Source organism: Camellia sinensis, chromosome 9, assembly GCF_055761805.1.
Source record: "Camellia sinensis isolate YWXY chromosome 9, ASM5576180v1, whole genome shotgun sequence".
NCBI classification, from domain to species: Eukaryota; Viridiplantae; Streptophyta; class Magnoliopsida; order Ericales; family Theaceae; genus Camellia; species Camellia sinensis.
The window spans coordinates 83,400,593-83,423,278 of record NC_138969.1 but is presented as its reverse complement, the minus strand read 5'-3'; the positions used below and the strand labels follow the sequence as shown (position 1 = coordinate 83,423,278).

Sequence of the window (22,686 nt, the reverse complement as noted above, 5' to 3'; positions counted from 1 at the left end):
AATCACTCTCCTACTCGTGGTAAGTTGGACCCTCGCTCCCTCAAATGTGTTTTTCTTGGTTACTCTCCTACTCAAAAGGAGTATAAGTGTTACCACCCTTCTTCTCGTAAGTGATTTGTGTCCATGGATGTTACTTTCTTTGAGTCCCAATCCTATTTCTTGTCCTCTCCGGTGTCACAGTCCTCATTTCCGGGAGAGCCTTGGTGTGAAGTGAGTCCTATGATTCCTATGGTGGAACCAGTTGTTCTTGCACCACCCTCTTCTACTGGGACTATAGAACCCAATGTCAATGTCACCAAGGATAGGGAAGGGCATGTTTATGTTCGGGACATAGACAGACAGAAAGTTAACTGGATACAAGGAACCACTTCTGCTCTTCCATTGCCATCTCTTGCTTCTGATGAGAGTCTAGATAACTTTGAATCTCTTGAGTCCATTGATCTTGATGTTCCTATTGCCAAGAGGAAGGGTGTGAGATCTTGTACTTAACATCCTATCTCACATTTTGTGTCATACTCTCATTTGTCATCCTCATATAGAGTGTTTGTGTCAAATATTTCCTTTGTTAGCATTCCAAACCATTTTCAAGATGCTCTTGCAACCTCAGAGTGGAAACTAGCCATGATTGAGGAAATGAAAGCACTTAGGAAGAATGGCACTTGGGAATTGACTGAGTTACCTACGGGCAAACGACCTGTGGGATGTAAATGGGTGTATACTGTGAAACACAAAGCAGATGGTTCTATTGAGCGTTACAAGGCAAGACTTGTGGCAAAAGGGTTCACTCAGACATATGGCATTGATTATCAGGAGACCTTCGCACCCGTGGCTAAGATGAATTCAGTCAGAGTACTTCTCTCTCTAGCAGCTAATCTAGATTGGCCGCTTTATCGGTTTGATGTCAAGAATGTCTTTCTCCATGGTGATCTCAAAGAAGAGGTATATATGGACATTCCTCCTGGTTTTGAGGACCATTAGACAGAAGGCAAAGTATGCAAGCTTCGGAAGTCATTATATGGTCTCAAATAGTCTTCAAGGGCTTGGTTTGAGAGATTCACTCCGGCTATGCTTAAATATGGCTTCAAACAGAGTCAGGCAGATCACACATTGTTTGTGAAACATTCCTCACATGGTAAGACTACAACACTTATTATTTATGTAGATGACATAGTTCTTACGGGCAATGATAGTGGGGAAATACCTCTGTTGAAGAAATATTTAGCTAGTGAGTTTGAAATCAAAGACTTGGGAAGCTTGAAGTATTTTTTGGGAATTGAAGTTGCTCACTCCAAGGATGGGATATTTATCTCATAGAGAAAATATGTGCTTAACCTGTTGAAAGAAACTGGGATGCTTGGCTGCAAGGCATGTGACACTCCACTGGAACCCAATAAGAAATTAGGAGATGATGAAGGGGGAGAAGCTGTTGATAGGGGGAGCTATCAGCGATTAGTAGGTAAGCTCATTTACCTATCTCACTCCCGTCCTGATATTGCTGTTGCTGTCAGTGTGATTAGTCAGTTTATGCATGCTCCTCATTAGATTCACTTTGAGGCTGTCATGAGAATCTTGAGGTACTTGAAGTCTGCTCTTGGTAAGGGTCTTTATTTTTCAAAATATGATCATCTTCGTGTGGAAGCCTATACAGATGCTGACTGGGCTGTATCCGTAACTGATAGGAGATCGACTTCAGGGTATTGCACCTTTGTTGGAGGCAACCTAGTTACTTGGAGGAGTAAGAAACAGAATGTGGTTGCCAGGTTAAGTGCAGAAGCTGAGTTTAGAGCTATGACACAAGGGGTGTGTGAGTTTTTATGGATCAAGTTATTGTTGAGTGATCTAGGTATTGATCAGACGGACTCCATGCGGTTATACTGTGATAATAAGGCCGCTATCAACATCGTTCACAATCCGGTTCAACATGACAGGACAAAACATGTTGAGATTGATCGCCACTTCATTAAGGAGAAACTCACTAGTGGTACCATTTGTATTCTTTTTGTCCAGTCTGGTGAACAACTTACTGACATTTTCACCAAGGGGGTTGGGAATAAGCCATTTTATGACATATTAGGCAAGCTGGGCATGAGTGATATCTTCGCACTAGCTTGAGGGGGAGTGTTAGCATATTATATTATTATATTATTATATGAGTTATTAGTTTGTAATTATTCTATGCCTTAGGGCTCCCTTGTAATTTTTACAAACTTTGATCTTCATTAATATAAATAGGGGATGATATCCTATCAAACCCTAAGTTGGTTACTCTCTAAAAGCATCAGTTACCGCCACCTGTTACGGCCACTGTAGTGGTGTGATGGAAATTCACATGTGTAATGGCCGTTTCGGTGTTATGTAACGGCTGTAATGGTCCGTTACGCACTTTTATAATACTCTGAATAGTTTCATTTCCCCCCCCCCCAAAAAAAACAAAAGCTTACCAAAAAAAAAAAAAAAAAATACTCAAGTGATTCAATCCCAAAGAAAAAAATCTTATATGATTTTTTTTTTTTAAATTTATGGCACACTTTTTATTTTATAATCTTTTCATTCAATAATTGTGAATATTTTTTTATTCAGTTAGTTTAGGTATTGGTAAAAAATAATTTGTAGACATTTAAAATCAATTATTCTTAAAATCATTAACTATTAAAATAAAATTTAAAAAGCTCTTTTTATAGTGATTTGAAAATATGAAATATCTATGAAGCATGGACATGCCAAAATGGAAGTCGTGGCGGTTTCGGATACGGGGACACGGCAGGGACACGTGGCGTGTCTCTTTAATTTAATTTATTTTTTTTGCAAATGGCACAACGGGGACACGTGTGTCCAAATTTGGACACGCTATGGGCTTAGTTGCAGCTTTGCTCTAGCCCAAGATGGGATCGTAAAGGGAAGAGAGAGAGAGAGACAGAGAGACCTGGTAGCAGCTTTGCTCTAGCCCTAGCCTTCACCTTCGACTTCGACTTCGACATCGAGTGGTAGTAGCTTTGTAGTTGGATTGGATTAGGGCTTCGATTAGGGCTTCGATCATTTGGGGCCTTCGCCTGTCGATCTCGATCTCTGAGGGCTTCGTCTTTGTTCTCTCTCTGATCATATATAATATATATAATATGATTTATCATATTATATATATATATATATCATATATAATAAAATATCTGATGGTTATTTCTTAAAATATCATATATGATAATAATTTTTGTAAATTATTATTTCTTAAACTTTTTAACATATAATAAATAAAGTTAATCATCCAATTATTTAAAAAAAATCTAATTAAATCATATAATAAAAAAATTATAAAATAAAATATTAAAATTTTCTTTTTCTTTATTTTAACATATTTTATTATTCCTTATTTGTTATATTTTTTATTTATTTATAATATATATCAATTAAAAATAAAAAATAAATTAATAATAACACATTATTTAAAAAATATAATATATAAATAAAAATAAAAGTATTTATAAAAAAAATTAAAAAATTTACTGTGTTCCCTACCGTTTCCGTGTCCCTATTTTTCAAAAATTGCCGTGTCCGTGTCCGTGTCCGTATACGTGTACGTGTCCGTGTTCGTGCTTCATAGTGACATATGTTAGATCATACTTTAAAGTTAACAAAAATTGATCAAATTTTATTTTGAACCCCAATAAATGTGATTCTGAAAAAAAAAAAATGCCGAATCGGTAAGTTTTCTTCAAATTGTGCAAAAAATAAAAAAATTTATGGTTCCGATTACTGCAACCATTACGTTACGGCCTTTACACTTCGCAACCACAACCACTTTTCAAACCTTGGTAGTGACAAAGTATTTAATACCCATGTATAGAAATGGAAGAGATACTTCAAGTTGTACAAAATATAGGGCTATTTGAGGTTATGGATCATCTTATAAAACTTTTAAGATCGAGTGATTAAGCCTTTAGTGAGACTTGACACAATAGCATTATAAAATCAATTTGATTCATACTCAGGAGGTTAACAATAAAATAACGTCCAATTAGTATACATTAATGTGTGTTTGAGAGGGGAAAGATTAGGTGCACACCTAATCTTTGGCATAGTGCACAAAGTGATTTATTTATTAGAGTGATTAATGAAAAAGTATAAGAAAAAATGAAAGATCTTCGATTGGTTTTATAAACTTGGAGAAAGCCAGTGACAAGGTCTCTAGAGATATAATATGGTCAGCTTTGGAAAAGAAAGCAGTCACAAATAGATATATTGAAATGATAAAGGACTTGTATGATGGAACTATGGCCACGCGAGAACAACTGTATCCGTAGGAGAAACTTGTGTTTCCCTATTGCTGAAGGTCTGCATTAGGGTCACCAAAGGCCAACGTTAAGCCCTTGTCTTTTTTTATTATTGTTCTTCATGTTGTTTTATCGAATAAAACAAATGTAGGGGAAAATGTTCAATTAAAAGTTCAAGTAGAATGTGAAAAGGGTCTAAGTATGATTAAAAATTGAATATGTTGCATTAATTTCAGTTAAAACAGAAAATAAAAATGGGGGGGTGTTTATAACTGAAGGCCAATAAATACCAAAAAATGAACAATTTCGATACCTAGCCTTGATTATGCATATGGAGACAGAGGTTGGTAATGATGTTACAAAGTGTAGGAGTGCTTTCGGAGTATTGTGTGATTGATGCACGCCCATGAGGTCAAAAGTAAAATTCTACAAACCGACTACTAGACCAAGAGTGCATAAAGGCACAAATATTCCAATATTCAAGAAATATGTTCATAAGCCAATCATGAGGATGTTGAGGTGGACGTGGATGTACAACAAAACTAAGAAAGATGAAATTAGGAATAACATAATTCGTCCTCTACTATTGAACATAAAATGTGAAAAACTCAATTAAGATGGTTTTGTCCATGTTCAAAGAGGACTGATTGTTGCCCAATTAGGAAGGTTGACATTGACCGTGCTGTGGATAATACTAAGGGATGAAGAAGATCAAAATTAACTTGGGTTAAGATACTAACAAAAGATATGTTAGTTTGTGGTTTAACTAAAATTATGGTCCCTTGTTCAAGCTGAATGTGGACTTGATTCATATAGGCGACCCCAAGTAGTAGATAGGGACACATCTTCGTTGAGTTGCGCTGTATTTCTTAGACACTACAGTGCCATGAACTTTGGGTCTCATTCCTAGTACCATATTAATCTCAACCTTAAAAAATATGTTTGTTGTTATTAATTGGAAGGAAAAACCAAAATAAAAATACCTTTATATGATAGCTATCCATGTTGGACTGTTGCATTTAATTAGCATTAACATTTCATTGTTAGGATTGAGTTTCACATACCCATGAAAATGTGAGAATATTCGGTTTTATATATATATACTACCATATATACATAAATCCCATATATACATAAAACCGAATATTCTCACAGAAAAATCATAATCCTTGATCATATAGTTATATTTCTTTGTTCCCTCTTCCATCAGGTTAAGGTTGCAGTACAGTACATGCGGCGGGTAATTCAAAAGAAGGCAAAATTTGATATTATGGACCTTAATTGTATACAGGTTTGTGTGCATTCATCCTCAAGAATGATGACTTTGGCCTTTCTATCCTACCATCATTATATTTTTTTTTGGTTCAACTAATTTATGAATCCAACAAATCACTTTACAGGAGAATTTTATATTGATTGTGAAATTTATTACTTAATATGTTATACAAATTAAGCTGGATACAACTGTTTATTTTTTGGGTGTGTGTGTGTGTCCATATTTCTCCTGTATGATATGTAAAATTGTGCAAATAATTTTGGCCATTATTATTTCATATTTTTTATGTTGCATAACGTGTGCAGGTTGCACCCAAAACATTTATTCCTGCTTTATTTGGACATGCTAATGATGACAAATTTATTCAACCTCACCACTCTGACCGCATCTTTAAGTCATATGTGGTACTAACTAATCCAAATATCTATGGTCTTCTCTTAAAGTAATAACCTTTATAAAATATTTACCATTTGTTTGTGATTTGTGCAGGGGGATAAAAATATAATAAAATTTGATGGTGATCACAACTCTTCTCGACCACAGTTTTATTATGATTCAGTATCCATTTTCTTCCATAACATCCTTCATCCCCCTCGAGTTTCTTCTGTTCATGCAAGTAAGCTTGAGAAATATTATGATTTGGGGGACTTAAAAGTCAGCACTGGTATGGATGAGGTAATTTAATTTCATAATGTATCTTTTGTAAATATTGTTTTGATGGACTACTTAACAGCTCTGAGCTTGCTTCCCTTTTAATTAAAATTTTGTTTTCTTACTTCTACTCCCAGCTTTAAGAATTTGTGCCTACACATCTCAAGTAGAACCAATGAGCTCTGATTGCAACTGGTCTAATGATGTTGTCCCAATCCTCCTAGCAAGAGGCTGGGAGTTTGAGCTACACCTCTGCACTGCATATACAGTTAAGTCCAGTTATGACGGGGGCCATAATTTACTTAGGGATATGCAGTCTACGCTCACATGGTCAGAAGCATTGTACTGAAAAAATGCAATAGCATACTTCTGAACACTAAAACCTTGCCTACTTAAAATAACCGTCACAGCCCAGAGAGGCTAGGACAAACAAACACAGGTAAATAAATTACCCATAAAATGCAACACATTAAATCTGTCCATGAGCCTTCAAATAGCCCACAGACTATAAATAAGATCACATGCGTGCTGAAAGTTCATGTGAATTGAAGCATATGGGCATAAATTAGATGGAGATTAGTTGAAGGGAGAGAGCTAGGTTCTTGTGGCTTAAAGGAGATAGAAATATATATATATATATATATATATATATATTTCACAAGATAGCTAATGCCCACAGGAGGTGCAACCGTGCAACCATATAGGAAGTGTCAGGGTGAATGGAGTGGTGATGAGGAGGAGGAGATCCAGGGAGGAGCTAGTTTGTTTCCATAAGCAGTTGCATACTGAGAATTGCGAAAGGAGTCCTTGTTTGGATGGCTTAGAGTTTGTTTCTCTTTCTAAGCAGATGTAATATAACGGAATTGGAAAAATCTTTTTCTAAAGAGAAGATTGTGGCAACTCTTAGAGACTACAACGGGGACAAAGCACCTGGACTAGACGAGATGACCACGGATTTTCTTCTTGCAGGTTGGAGCATTGTGAGAGGGTGGGTACTGGCTTTATTTCAGTACTTGAATGAGCATGGCAAGTTTGATGGGATGCATCAATAATAGGCCCTGAGATTGAGGAATGTGGTGGGATTAGTGGTTTCGGATTCCCAAAATACTTTTGTTAATGCAAGATAGATTTTAGTTGTGGTTCTCATTGCTAATGAAGTGGTAGATTCAAGAATTAGGAGTGGAGCCTTAGGTGTGATATGAAAACTAGACCTAGAGAATGCATATGATAATGTAAATTTGGGTTCCCTAATTTATATGATGTAAAGGATGGATTTTGGGATAGGTGGAGATCGTGGATTCTTTTTTTTTTTCCTCTGTGTGTGCGCGCGCACGTGTGTGTTTGTGTGCATTTGGCAGCAATGTTTTCAATCTTGGTTAATTGGTCTCCAACAGGTTACTTTTCTAGACCTAGCGGCGTGAGATAGGATAGGATGATCCATTATCTCCCCTTTTGTCCATCCTAGTGATGGAGGCTTTGAGTAGATTCTTATGTAGAGCGGTTGAGAGGGGCATGATTATGGGGTTTGAAGTAGGCAGAATTGGTGGCACTTTTGAAATGGTGTTTCACTTGTTTGTTGATATCCCATCATCTTTTGTGGAGCAGAGGAGGAAGAGCTTAGGCATTTGAGATGTGTACTTGTATGTTTTGAAGTTGTTTCTTGACTCAAAGTAAATGTGGGCAAGAGTGAAATCATTCCAGTAAGTACTGTTCAGGATGTTCAAAGACCGGAGGAGAACTAGTTTTAGATGGGAGCTCTTTTTTTTTTTTTTTTGAGATAAATAATCAAACTTTATTAGAAAAGTATCAAGGCGATGCAAAAAAAAAAAAAACAAAGAATAGAAAACCCTCAAAGGGCCCAAAAACTTAGCTAATCAAATCCTCCCCAAAATCTATAAAAGCCAAAACATCTGGATCTATTGAACCGATAACCCAATTGTGTAACATCAGAAGAAGCTAGCTCTCTAACTGAGGACCTGAATGAGACACACTTATTGCGCTCCATCTAAACCAACCAAAGTAAACAATGGGAAGCAAATAACCAAGCCTTCCGATGCCTTCTCCCAACCCTAACCCCACCCCAACTCTGCAACACACACAACATGGAGCCTGGATGCACCCAAACCAAGCCGAAAATTGCAACAATCAATATCCAAAACCGAGACGCAACCGGACAATGAATAAACAAGTGATCCACTGTCTCTGCATCCCCATAGCATATACAACACCAATTCACCAAAACGTGTAGACGATGAATTAAATTGTCAATAGTCACAATGCGGCCCAAAGATGCCGTCCAAACGAAAAAAGCTACCTTAGATTGTAACCCCGTCACCCATATACACTTTCAAGGAAAAACAACAACATCATCACCTACATTCACACTATAAAATGAAGATACCGAAAAAATCCTTTAGACCTTGGACAATACCACACCAAAGAATTCACCCCATCCCCCCCCAACATGCACTCCATTCCAAAATCCCAAAAGATCCACTAACTGATCTAGCTCCCAATCCTGAACATCACGATGCAAATGAACATACCAAACAAACGACTACCCCTTCCTAGCCCTAATAGAGGCCACCACCTCCTCACCATCAGCTGCAAAATCATATATTAAAGGAAACATCCTCGCCAAGGACAACCTACCATACCACCTGTCCTGCCAAAAACGAACCCTATACCCCACCCCTACATTAAACCAAATCCTGTCTTGAAACTCCTTCCGACCTAACCAAATCCCCTTCCACAAACCTTGGCCATGAGATTGGCCCACCCAATTTGTAACCCCCCTCCCAACCCATACTTGGCCACCACCACCTTCCTCTATAGCCTCTCCCACTCCTTAACAAAACGCCACAACTATTTCCCCAAAAGAGCCCGATTAAACACAACTAACTTTCTAACTCCCAAACCGCCTCTCTCCTTAGGAGTACAAATCCTCGTTTTAGATGGGAGCTCTTCCTTCAAAGCTATCTCTGTTTGGCACTATATCATTGAAAGAATGGAGAAAAGGCTGGCTGTAGAAAAGACAGTATCTCTACAAGGGGAGGGAAGCTGACACTTAACAAGAGTTTCATTGGCGAGCTTACCCACCTACGTCATGTCGCTTTTCACTATTCTGAGCTTATTCCAGATTGCTTTGGATAAGGAATCTTGGGTTTTAGATTGTCCAAGGATCAAAGAGACAGGTACAATGTGGGAACCTACTTTTATTTGGGGGATGTGGGATTGGGAATTGGATATGATGGGAGAATTCTTGCGGGTTCTATATGAGGAGCTGGGCTTTAGAACACGTCAGAATAAAATGTTTAGAACACATCAGAATATAATGGTTTGGGCAATTAATTGTGGGAGGTTCTCTGTTGAGTCCTTTCATCATCTCCTAAGTGATGCTTGTAGAGCTAATTTCCATTGGAAGATCATTTGGAGTGCCAGGGTTCCTATGAAGGTATTGTTTTTGTTTTGAAATCAGCTTTTGATGCAGCCTTGATATTGGATAACTTGGGTAAGAGGGAGTGATGCTGCCCAACTGGTGCATTATGTATTAGAAGGCCAAGGAGACTCTGAATCATGTATTATTATCCTGTGACATGACCATATAACTAAAGCAATACCTAAGAGCATAGTTTGAGAGGCTATATACTAGAATATGGATACAACTTAGTTGCACGAAGCGGGAGCGGGCGCGGGGAAATGTTGCCATTTAGAGGAGTCGTAAATTAGGAGCGCTTATGTATTATTTTTATTAATTATATTTTATTTATTATAATGAATAATAAATTATGTTAAAATAAATAATAAATAAAAATTAGATGTTTTATTTTATAAATTTTTTAAGATTTTTTTATTATATATGATTTAAATAGATTTCTTTTAAACAATTAGATGATTTATTATATGTTACAAAGTTAAGAAATAATTGTTAAAAAAATAAATAATAAATAAAAATTATATTATATATGACAAAATAAATAATTTTTTATTTTACAAATAAAAATTACATTGTTTATGATAAATTATATTATAATTTATAATTTATAAATTATATTATATATATATATTATATGATAAATTATATGTTTATAAAACAATGAAAACGGAGAGGGAAAGAGAAAGAGAGAGAGAGTGAGAGTGAGAGAGAACATAATAGATCGAGAGAGGGAGAAGCAAGAGGCGCAACAGAGATGAAGAAAGAGAGAAGCAGAGACGAAGAGGAGATCGAGGGTAAGAGAAGAGAGAGAGAGAGAGACGAAGACCTAGGGCTTCGAAGAGAGGGACGAAGACTAGGGCTTCGACAGGGAAGTCAAACGGCGAGATCGAAGTCGTCGAATAGAGGATCGAAGCCAGCGATCAGGTACTCTCCTTGCTCTCTCAATAGTGCTCCCTTCTCGCATCAGATTTGCGTTTCTGCTGCGATTCTTCCTCAGAAGTGCAAAATCGCGCTTTTTCCTCAGAGTCGTCGCCATCTGAAACGATTCTTGCTACTAAGAGACGGAGTCAAGTGGAGACTCTGAATCATTTTTATTTTTCAAAGAAAGTACATCCTGGATCTTTTGTAAGACCTATTGAATGTAATCACAAACTAGGTGAAGACGTCAAGGTTGCTAGTGTGGATGCAGGACGATACCAGACATCAATGGATGAAACTCATTTTTATTTGTCATAACACACATTCAACATGATATTGCTTATGCAGTGAGTGTGTAAGTCAGTAAATGCACGCAATCATGCCTCTCAACTGGAAGCAGTTTTTTTGGATTGTTTGGTAGGTAAAATCTGTTATGGAGAAGGTTGTCTGTTTTTGAAACATGGTTTACAGACGAGTCTTAAACTAATGCTGAATGGGTAGGCTCAATAAAAAGAGATCCGTGTCATGCTATTGTACTTTTGTGGGTGGTAATTTAGTGACTTAACAAAGTAGAAATTATCACTTGTTGCTACATCAAGAGTGGAAGCTGAGTTTAGAGCAGTGGCTTATGGAGTTTGCGAACTACTTGGCCAAAAATTATGAGGAATTAGGTTTTGTCTTTAAAGATCCCATAAGGTTCTACTGCAATAAGAAAACAATTATGAACTTTGCTCACAATCCTGTATGATATGATATTTTACCCCTTCTGTGAAAATGGGAGATTAGTTTGCTAATGCCTTGGCAAAAGGATACCAACTACCAAGCAAAAGCTTTCATGTTAATTTGTCCAAGCTGAGCATATGACTGCTTTACACCACTTTGAGGGGGGAGTGTAAGTTATTATGAATTGTTGTAAAGGCTATTTTGTTATTTTATTCACCCGAAAAGAAAAAAAAAAAATTTTGTTTTTTCTTCACATATAGTGTCATGATATGAAGTTTGTGGGAACTCTCTCTCTCTCTCTCTGACTGTCTGTGTGTCTCTATTTTATTGTTCATTCTTCTCTTCTTTTCTGAACTATGGGAAATCAACTATAACATATCAGCTTCTTTTGTTTTCAGAGTCTGCTATATGAGATAATTGCTGGTCTTCGAACTGTGGGTACTGATGTTGCAAGTTCTTCATCTGCTCCACCTGGCATTTCAACCACAAAATCTGTCAGTGAGCTTCTTACTGATGTTGCCCCCGTTGCAAGTGTAATTGTATGAGCTCTCCTGGTTTAGTCACATTTTTTCCCCTAATCATTATTTTTGTATGAACTATATTGTTATTTCTTAATTGTTTATGTAACTGCAGGATTCGATGATCAATGAAGCTAATGCACTTGTTGGGGATGATCCATCAGAAATGCAGGTGATTTTAGTTCAGGATATTCATCAAATCTTAAATTATCTTTAACTCTAAAAAATGGGTTCAATTCCCAATATAAAGCCATTGATTGATACTAGTTCTTTGTGAACCCAGAAGTTCTTGGGAAAATAACAATTAAGTGGAATCTAGGGCAACAAATTACAAAATGATGATTATTTTATTTATTTATTTATTTTTGTTATTATTTTTATTTACACTAGGAATGGAAAGAACAGAAGAAAGCAAAATCATGGAATGCCATTTTTTTGCCCATTTTTACTCCTTTCTCTTTCCTTCTCCCTCTCTCTCCTCTTGCCCTCCCACCATCGGCCACTGCTCCCCCGGCATCCCCAGCCCCAATCATTCTTTACTCACCCTTTCCCACCATCCCTCCTTGTTGGCCTGCCTAATCATCATCAACAACAATGAAATAAAGCAAAAATTAAAGAAAAGAGAGGACATGAAGACCGAAGCTATATAACAGTGGCTTGCAATGGGGATTTGGGGCGGGGTCACGGTGGTGGCCATTGGTGGCTGGGATTGGGGGAGAGGGGGAGTGTGGTGAGGATTCCACCCCATTTGTAATTGTTTTATTTTTTTCCATGTGTTACAATAAAAAAAATCTGCCATTTAGTAATTTGTTTCCCCAATTTCCACTGAATTATTCTTTTCTCAAAGTTCTTCCACATGGGTTTGACGTGAAGATAGTTCTTCCTAGAAGAACACGCATGTGTGGTATCATTTTCAGAAACAGTTTTCTATTCTCGATCGTAGAAAAACTGAAAACTGATACGGAAAACTTCATTGGCAATCAAAAACTATTCTAGAAAGCTTCTTGAAAACACCCTGTTCTTGAAAACACCCTGTTAAAGTTGTTTTCTGAACTGGGTTGATTACACTTTAACCCCCCATGTGATCCAGAATTCTACACATAACCCCCTTAAGGTTGAGGATTAATTTAAGTGCAAAATTATTGAAATCTGTTCAAGATAACAGTGTGTTTTCTCAAAATGCATGATATTTGTGATAAGATAGATAAAATTTGAAGAACAAAATTACTTTACTACCCTTGCTTAAAACTTTCGTTATCTTTTTATTCTTCTCCATTCCTCACCTAGCATGGACACCTCTCCGGTGGTCACATATCTGTGTCCGACATGGACTCGCTCTGCACACGTGTTAGACAAGCTAGAAGAAGTTGGACACGCTGAGAATAAATTTTTGATAGAGTACACATAATATCAAAAAAACAGGACGTATTAGTTATATAAAATTATGTGCTTTGCACGTGTCTCTCACGTTTCATGTCCTACATTTTTGAAAATTTGTGTTGTGTCTGTTGCGTGCCATGTGTTTGTGTCCATGCCTCTTAGTTCCTCACAATTTGCACCACCTTAACCCTCCACCGTGCTTCGACTGCCATTGCCGAAGTCTCTCTTTCTTTTTACTTTCTTACTAGCTATCTTCATTCTCTACTTTACTTTTTTGGTTTGACTGTGAGGTCTTGACCCGAAGGGAGTACGTCACATGATTTACTGTAAAGGAGTGATGGAAGTGTAGAGAGAAAAAATGAGATTGAGAATGGGAGAATTAAAGTGGGAAATGGTTTACTTTTTTGTATGATAAAACAAGAGGCAAATGAAGATTCAGAGATGAAAATGATGGTGCTTGGCTGGTTGTGTCAAGGAGTAGGCTGGGGGCCAAAGGCGTATGTCTGACAGTGGTTGGTCTCCATGGTGTGCGCCCGACATCTACCGCCAACCACACTACTTATCTCTCATTTTTCTCTCTAAATTCACAACACACACCCATGCACTCACACACATTACACCCAACATCTGCAAGTTCTCTGCCTATTTTATTGTTCCTTTATTCTGCCGGCTTTTTTTTTTCTACTCCATGACAGCTACTCTGTTTCTTGTGAATATTATTGGTTCATGGGCAGCTTTTGTTACTTGCCTTATAGATTTTTCTTAATCCATTTGCCATATGTGTTATTACTTCTTATATCGCCATTCTTGTTGGGAGGTCCTCTAGACAGCAGTATTTTCCAATTGATGGGTGACTCGAAATCCATTTGTTCTAAGTGGACCCATTCTCATGTCGGTCTGTTCATAGTCTTGTGGATGAGGTGATAAACAATGAAAATAAAGTAAAAGAATGATGGAGGACAGCAGTTGTTGGAGATAATATTTATTGTCAGATGTGTGTGTGTGAGAGAGAGAGAGGTTCAAATGGGTATGTCCTAATTTAGGTTTGACCCATAACACATTTGACAATAGAACAAAAGCACATAGAAATTAGGAAAAAAGAGTTGGGCTAATTTAGACATTTCACACAAACTAGTTCTGTCATGTTTTTGCATTGGGAAATTCTATTTTCAAAGTATTTATTGTCTTAGTACACACTGCCAAGTACTACACCACACAACACAAATTGAATTTTTTGATATCAATTTTCATATAATACGAAATTACCCTCTTGTCTCCAGCAAACGCTAACCCTAACGCTTACCACAAAAGAACGAAAAGAATAGTATTGGCTTATCTATGAATGTGGTAGAGGCCATATATATATAATATATTCGTGATACAATTTAGGAAACAATATAAATAAGGCTCTAAATCTATGATTCATACAATCACGGATTTTATCAATCTACCAAAAATAAAAATATTCTAATTTCTATAGTCAACATTCTAATTCCTATATTCAACACTCCCCCTAAAACTGGCGTGAAGACATTCAACAAACGTAGCTTGTTAATGGATGACTAGAGTAACATCTGTCCACAGACTTTGTGAACATGTTTACTAACTGCTAAGAAGAAGAGACAAAGGATGGACTCACAATGTTAGTCCGAACCTTTTCTCTAATGAAATGTATGTCAACCTCAATATGTTTGGTACGCTCATGAAGTACAGAATCAAGGGATAATATAATGGTAGATTTTCTATCACAAAATAAATAGGAAGGTGCAACTCCTCAAAACCCAACTTTGCCATAATAGAGTGAAGCCAAAAAATCTTACATGACCCATGTGCCATAGCCCGATATTTAGCCTCTGCAAAATAACTAGAAACAATTGCTTATTTCTTACTTTTCCATAATATAAGATGGTCACCATAGAAAGTACAAAAGCTAGAAGTGGAACGTTGATTAGTCCTGGATCTTGCATAGTCAATATCGGTGAAACGCGAGTCCAGAGTGTATTTTCTTTGAGACGAGGAAATCCCCTGCCTTGAGCGAGCCACTTTAATTCCCAGAAAATATTTAAGACATCTCAGATCCTTAATATCGAAAGTTTGGCTCAAGTCCTTCTTTACTTGACCAATGCTAAGAGAGCCATCACTCGTGAGAATAATGTCAACCACATAAACTAACAAGACTATACACTGACCTACTGAGTGGCACTGAATAAAGCCCATAGATATGATAACAGAACTAAAGTGACCAAATCATGTTAGTGGAGATTGTTTTAGACCATACAAAGATTTGCGTAACCGATACACTTTTCCCAAATACTCCTCCTTAGCCTGAAACCTGTGGTGGAGGAGCCATGTAAATCATCTCAAAGAGATCCTCATGAAAAAACGCATTCTTGACATCAAGCTGATGAAGGGGCCAAGAATGTGATACTACAGGAGAGATAAGGAGATGCACAGAAGTAAGCTTGGCGATAGGGGCAAAAGTGGCGCCAAAATCCTTGCTAGGGATCTGTGTGAAACCTTTGACCACCAGACGGGCTTTGTAATGATCAATTGAGCCATCAGTAAGGTACTTTATAGTGAACGCCTCTTTGTAACCAAGAGTGCTTGCCCCAGGAGGTAAAGGTATAAGATCCCAAGTGTGATTCTGTTCTAAGGCTACCATCTCAGTCTGTATAGCCTTTACCCATTTGGGATTCTGAAGGGCCTTGAACATAAAACGAGGAATGGACTCCGACTCAAGTTTGCTAAGAAAAGAACAATAAGAATTGGAAACTCAGTCATGTGAAAGAGATTGGGAAATGGGATGATTAGTACTACTCAAATAACCCCAACGATCTGGAGGATGTCGATCCCGAGGTGGGTAACAACGAGGAGGTGGAGGAGATTGAGCTAAAGGAAAAGAGTTACTTGACCCAGAGATCGGAGAGGCGGTAGTGTGCAGTTGAGTGCGTGGGCGATGAAAGTATACCTGCAATAAAGGGGGAAGGAGGTGAAGGTTGAGAAGGAGAGAGGGGAACAACCTCATCCTCAATCTCGTCTAAAATGTCCACTAGGCGAACACTGGAAGTAACGGGAGGAGAAGCCTACAAAGGAGGGTTAGTACCAAAGAAAGGAAGATCCTCACAAAATGTAACATCTAAAGTGTAGTAAAAGTGATGAGATACTAGATCATAACACCTATACCTTTTGGATATGGAAGAGTACCCTAAGAAGACACAATGAATAGATGTGTCAGCTAACTTAGTGCGAGTGAGACTCTGATTTTGAACAAAAGAGGTACATCCAAAGACACAAGGTAAGAGAAGAAACATAATGGTAGTGAGCACAAGGATATGAAATGGAGTGAGACCATGCAACACATGACTAGGGGTCCTATTAATGAGGTAAACAACAGTAAGGACAACCATATGCCAATAAGACTTGGAAACACCCATACCCTGAAGAAGACACCAAACAATAGACATAATATGACGGTTTTTGTAGTTAGCAACACCATTTTGTTCAGAGGTCCGAAGACAAGTAAGTTGTTGAAGAATACCAGTTTGATTAAGATATGAACGAAATTCATTAGAAATATATTCCCTACCATTATCAGAACAAATATTCCTAATAATTGTATGAAACTGAGTTTCAAATATTTGTAAAAATTGAACAAAAATGAGAAATACGTCAGACTTACGACACAGTAGATAAACCCAAATGCACCTAGTGTGATCATCAATAAAAGTGACATAATATCTATGATAAGAAAAAGCAGTAAAAGCATTGGGAGCACGAGTTCAATGAGGGATATAACTAGTACAAGTATGCTTAGACAACTCACAAACCATACAATGAAATTTGAAATCTTTGCAAGTTTTATTAAATGAAGGAAAAAGTTGACATAAATATTGAAAATTAACATGACCCATATGAGCATGCCGTAATCCTAAAGTCTGAATATTAAAAATATAAGGCATGGAAGCAGGCAAAACAGAGGCTTGAAAAATAGCTAAAGAAGAAGAGGAATGCTCTTCTGATGGATCCCTAAAATAGTAAAGTCCATCACGCTTATAGCCCTTGCCAAAAATCCTCTTCGAACTCGGGTCTTGTAAAAGGCAAGAAAAGGGTAAGAAGATGACAACATAATTAAATTGTTTGGCAAAAGACTAATGGATAAGTGATCATGTGCAAAATTTAGAACATGTAAAACAGACGATAATGTGATGGTAGGGGATAAAGACACTACATCCTTATGACGAACATAAGATGAAGAACCATCAGCAAGACACACAGATTGGGCAATAGTAGTAGGGACTAGAGAAGAAAGAAAGGAAAACTCACCCGTCATATGATCATTAGCCCCAGAATCCGAAACCTATAAGGGACAAGTAGACCGAACATAGAAAGCAGCAGAAGTACCTGTAGCAAGGGTGGTAGTAGTGGAATACGATGGGCTATGAGAACTAGCAGTGAGAGATCTAAGCTGAGCCTGAAGCTGACAAATATGAGTCTGTAACTCTTGTAAATTAGGGATATTAGGAGACCCAAGAGTAGGAGTAGCCTCTACTAAAGTAGCAGTGCGAGGGGTGCTAGTATGACAAGGATGAGAAGAATGTTGCCTCAATTTAGGATTAATTTTGAAGCAACGAGCCTTAACATGATTAGAAGCACCACAATGATGACAAGTAACTGAACTAGTAGAACCTCGAGAACCAGACTTTGCAGCAAGAGCCATCTGATTAGATGAAATTGTAGACACGGTAGGAGGGCTCGGCTAAACCAAATGCTTACAACGCTCATCACTATCAATGGTGGCAAAGGCCTCGTAGAGGGATAGCATGGGTGATGTGTTTAAAATATGGGTTCCAAGAGATTCAAACTCAGAGTTTAAACCCATAAAAAATTATTAAGTGTGCTGGCGAGCAAGGCATGTGGACAGAAGAGGCAGCATATGCTAGTAACTCAGTTAAGGGCTCATATTGAGCCAACTCTTCCCAACGAGCTTGAAAAGATCTGAAGAACCCTGCCATAGAAAGTCCCAAAGTAGATTGGAAGGCACGAGCAATATCCTGATAGAGCTTAAAAATGCGAGCATCATTATGAGCATAAGTATATATCTGTGACAAGACACGCCATAGAATCAAAACTATGCCGCAATAAAGGAACATGTGGTTTACCATCTCCACGGAGTTGAACATCCATCCGAAGATAGTACAATTATTAATATCCCACTGGGCATAGGTAGGGTCTGTCGCAACTGTCTAGGTGGTAGAAGGTAAAGCCAATGGGCCTTCCCCTTTCCCTCTAAATAGAGTTTAAGGGAGTTGTTCCATGAGGCAAAATATTTCCTATTCAACACCACACTCGTAATATGATGAATAGGAGTATGGTGAGAGAGAAAAATTAGAATTAACTAGGACAGGTTTTGTGGGTACATCAAAAGAGACAAGAAGATATGGTTCAGTCATGGTGGAATAATAGGGGCTGAAAAACACAGAATCACAGCAAAACAGTCCGAAACATTGCAAGAAGCCGAAAAAAACTTAACGGTTTATCGAAATAAATGCTACCGAACAAACCCGGTAGCCCAATGAGCAAAGTAAACACAAAAAAGTGCTTATTACATTAAAATAAGAACCCTACAAGGGTAAAAAGAGGTTCACACTACCCTAAAAGGGCTATCGAACTAGACCCAATACAGCAGGGGTCTAGTTGGCACTCAAAGAACCCTTGACAATAGGTGGAGAGAGCTATAGAGGTGCTGGAAGGGGAGAGAAAGGATTGTTAGCTAATGTAGAGGGAAGAGAAAGGGTTGTCAGTGGATGGGTAAGGGAGGAAAGGGCTGTTGGAGTGGTGGGTGTGGCTGTAAACTATCGAGAGAGAGAGAGAGAGAGGGTGGCTAGGGTTTGGCTCTGATACCAAGAAAAATGAAAAGAATGGTATTGGCTTACCTATGAATGAGGTAGAGGCCATGTATATATAATATATTCATGATACAATTTAGGAAACAATATAAACAAGGCTCTAAATCCGTGATTCATACAATTACGGATTTTATACAATCTACCAAAAATAGAAATATTCTAATTCCTATATCCAACATTTTAATTCTTATTTTCAACAACCACCGCTACTGGCCGCCACCCCATCCCCAACCGCCTCCCCTTCCCATTGCAAACCTCTTGTCACAGCCCCCTCCCCAACCTCCCTCCATCCTCGTTCTCTTCTTTCTCCTCTTTCGAGAAATTGAGCATCAAAATTGTCAATGGTTACCTGAACGCTATCCTCCTTAGTGGCGGTGGCAAGGTTTCCAAAAGCGATTGTAGTGGCGCAGTTGCACTCGCGGGATGTAAAGGTCGTAGTGTAATAGTTACGGTAACCGAAATTGTGATTTTTTAATTTTTCACACAATTTGAAAAAAACTTACTGATACGCATAGTTCTTTTCTTTTAATCTAGTAGGTACTCGTTTATCGCACAGTAACCGAAACCGTGGTTGGTCTAATAGTCGTTCTATAGAACTTTCCTTTTAATCTAATATGTACTCGTTTATCGCACAGTAACCGAAACCGTGATTGGTCTAATAGTCATTCTATAGAACTTTCATTTTAATCTAATATGTACTTGTTTATCGCACAGTACCTCAGACGCATTCCACCACTTAAGTGACCCCGCCTTAATTCTATGGACTACATCCGATACAATCTCCCTAGCTGTTGTGATAATCAATCCTAAATAACGAAACTAAACACCCTAATTTAGTACCATAAAATTACCTTAATCTAATTTTTAATTTTTAATTTGTAATCCAATTTCTTATTTAATAGCATTTTACATTAAACAGTAACCTAAACATCTTAATTTATTACCATAAAATTATCTTAATCTAATTTTTAATTTTTAATTTTTAATCTAATTTCTTATTTAATAAAATTTTAAAATAAGCATATATATAACTAATTAAATCATAAATTAAACTAAATACCTAATTTTTCACCATAAAACTACCTTATTTAGTACCATTTTTTATTGAACATATGAATATATATATATTTAGGCCCCGTTTGGAGACTTACCTTTTTAGCCAAAAAGCCAAAAAGTTACCTTTTTAGCCAAAAAGTCAACAACTCATACAAAAAAGTCAAAGATTCTCTTTTCTCTCTACTTTTTGCACATCTTTTCGTAATTAGCCAAAAAGTCATCCCAAACATATAAGTTTTTTTTATCTACTTTTTTAGCCAAATAGCCAAAAAGTTACTAAATTAGCCTGTTCCCAAACGAGGCCTTAATAAATTAAATCATAAATTAAACTAAACACCCTAATTATAAAATTACCTTATTTAATAACATTTTAAATTAAACATATAAATATATATTTAACAACTTGAATCATAAATTAACCTAAATACCTTAATTTATTACCATAAAATTACCCCAATTTATTATTTAATAAAATTTTAAATTAAACATTTACATATATATATATATATATATTAAATTAAACCATAAGTCCTATCACTGTAGGGTTACACCAATGATCTACCTTAAGTTCTTTTCTTTTTGCTTTAGTTATGGATGAGTTGACGAGAAATATCCAGAATGATGTGCAATGGTGTATGCTTTTTGCAGACGATATAGTACTAGTAGATGAGACAAGAGAAGGAGTTAATACAAAGTTGAAGATTTGGAGAAAGCTCTTGAATCTAAAAGATTTCGGATAAGCAGAACTAAGGCAGAATACACAGAGTGTAAATTTAGTAACAGTAACAATGAAAACAGAGGAGAAGTGAAGATTGAGAACCAAAAACTGCCTAAGAGTGAACATTTTTGTTATTTAGGATGTATTGTCACAACAGCGGGGGAGATTGATGCGGATGTAGCCCATATGATTAAAGTGTGATGGTGTAAGTAGAGAAGTGCGTCTGGGATACTGTGCGATAGACGAATACCCACTAGACTTAAAGGTAAGTTCTATAGAATGGCTATTAGATCAGTGATGTTGTATGGGACGGAGTGTTGGGCAACCAAGAAACAACATGTCGATAAGATAAGTGTGGTTGAGATGAGAATACTAAGGTGGATGTGTGGCAAGTCTAGACAAGACAGAATTAGGAATTAGTGTATTCGGGAATGGATATGAGTAGTATCGATAGAAGATAAGCTGAGAGAGAATTGATTGAGATGGTTTGGTCATATTCAAAGGAGACCAACAGAGACAGTAGTGAAGAGATGCGATGTTGTAACGGTAGATGGAAATGTTAGGGGATGGGATAGGCCTATATTAACGTTGGTTAGCGTTGTAAATAGAGATATGGATCTACTTAATTTGACTAACGAAATGGCTTTTGATAGGGCCGCGTGGAGAAGAAGGATTCATGTAGCCGACCTCATCTGATGGGACTTAAGGCTTGGTTTGATTTGGTTATATTAAATTAAACCATAAATTAACCTAGTTACTCTAATTTATTAAAATAAAATTACCTTATTCTACTATTTAATTTTTAACTCAATTTCTCATTTAATAACATTTTAAATTAAATTAAATTGTTGATAAAGGATGACAATTAGGGTTAGGGTTAGGGTAGGATTAAGATTTAATTTGGAGAATAAGATGAATATGAGGGTATTATTGACATTTGATTCAATTTTTGACTTTGACTTGGGACTTTTGCATTGTCCACTCTCAATTTGAGAGTGTGACACACCTTCCGTTATATTTAACGGAAAAACTAACAATAGCACTTTGTTCAAAACCATAAGGGAGGAGGTCTCTGCTTATATTTGAACTATAGGGAGGTAAAGTTCTCCAAGGCGAAACCTCAAGGGAATAAAGTGAATTTTCCCCTAAAAAAAATTACCAAATGGTGTGTACTGCTGAGTGATGTGCTGGTGTACAAATAGAATTTCCCTTTTGCATTTTAATCCCAACTATAGAGAGGTTATATATATATATATATATTAACCACAAGGGGCTTATATGTTTTTGAGCCGAACTGAGGGGGATAAAATGTAATTAACCCCTTCTAAATCTTTGAAAATTCTGTATTTATCCAAAAAAAAAAAAATCTATGAAAATTCTGTGTTTCTGAACTATTCATTGTTTTTATTTGTGAAAACATAAAAAGCAAAAATGAAAAATGGAACATTGAAAATGAAAACCAAACTGACTCCTTCGTCTAAAGTCCTACACTTTTGTTTTAGTTTAATGCAATATTAAAATTGTTTCTGCCTGTTTCGATACTCATCTACCTCTGATGTTTACTGCTACAGATGGGTCTTGGGCTGGAAACATAGCCCATGCCAAAACTTGAATTTTTGAGTAAATTTTGTTGTTCAATAAGATGTTTTTATGGGAGTTCTTCATTTCTTGTCTCAGGATAAGCAAATTGGCCAGAATGACGAATGTTGCTCGTATACAAGCTCAAACAGAGAGAGTTGGGGAAGATGCTCATCTTTGGGGAGCGATGATGAACAATCATCAGATTGCTTTGCCGCTAACAACCACGAGGTCCTCTCTCTCTCTCTCTCTCTCACACAC

At 37.0% G+C, this 22,686-nt stretch overlaps 1 protein-coding gene across 3 annotated transcripts in view; it reads left to right on the top strand.

Moving 5' to 3' along the window:
* The window catches only part of LOC114298466 (alpha/beta-Hydrolases superfamily protein), a 44,459-nt gene that overhangs the window by 16,822 nt on the left and 4,951 nt on the right, over positions 1–22,686 (top strand). For 2 of the 3 annotated variants that reach the window (XM_028243033.2, XM_028243034.2), the window contains exons 9-14: positions 5,476–5,556; positions 5,847–5,945; positions 6,031–6,216; positions 11,668–11,808; positions 11,903–11,959; positions 22,525–22,656. In XM_028243033.2, the coding sequence (XP_028098834.2) occupies positions 5,476–5,556; positions 5,847–5,945; positions 6,031–6,216; positions 11,668–11,808; positions 11,903–11,959; positions 22,525–22,656 (696 nt within the window). The remainder of the gene's footprint in view (positions 1–5,475; positions 5,557–5,846; positions 5,946–6,030; positions 6,217–11,667; positions 11,809–11,902; positions 11,960–22,524; positions 22,657–22,686) is intronic. The other variant, XM_028243035.2, reaches the window with a different exon arrangement.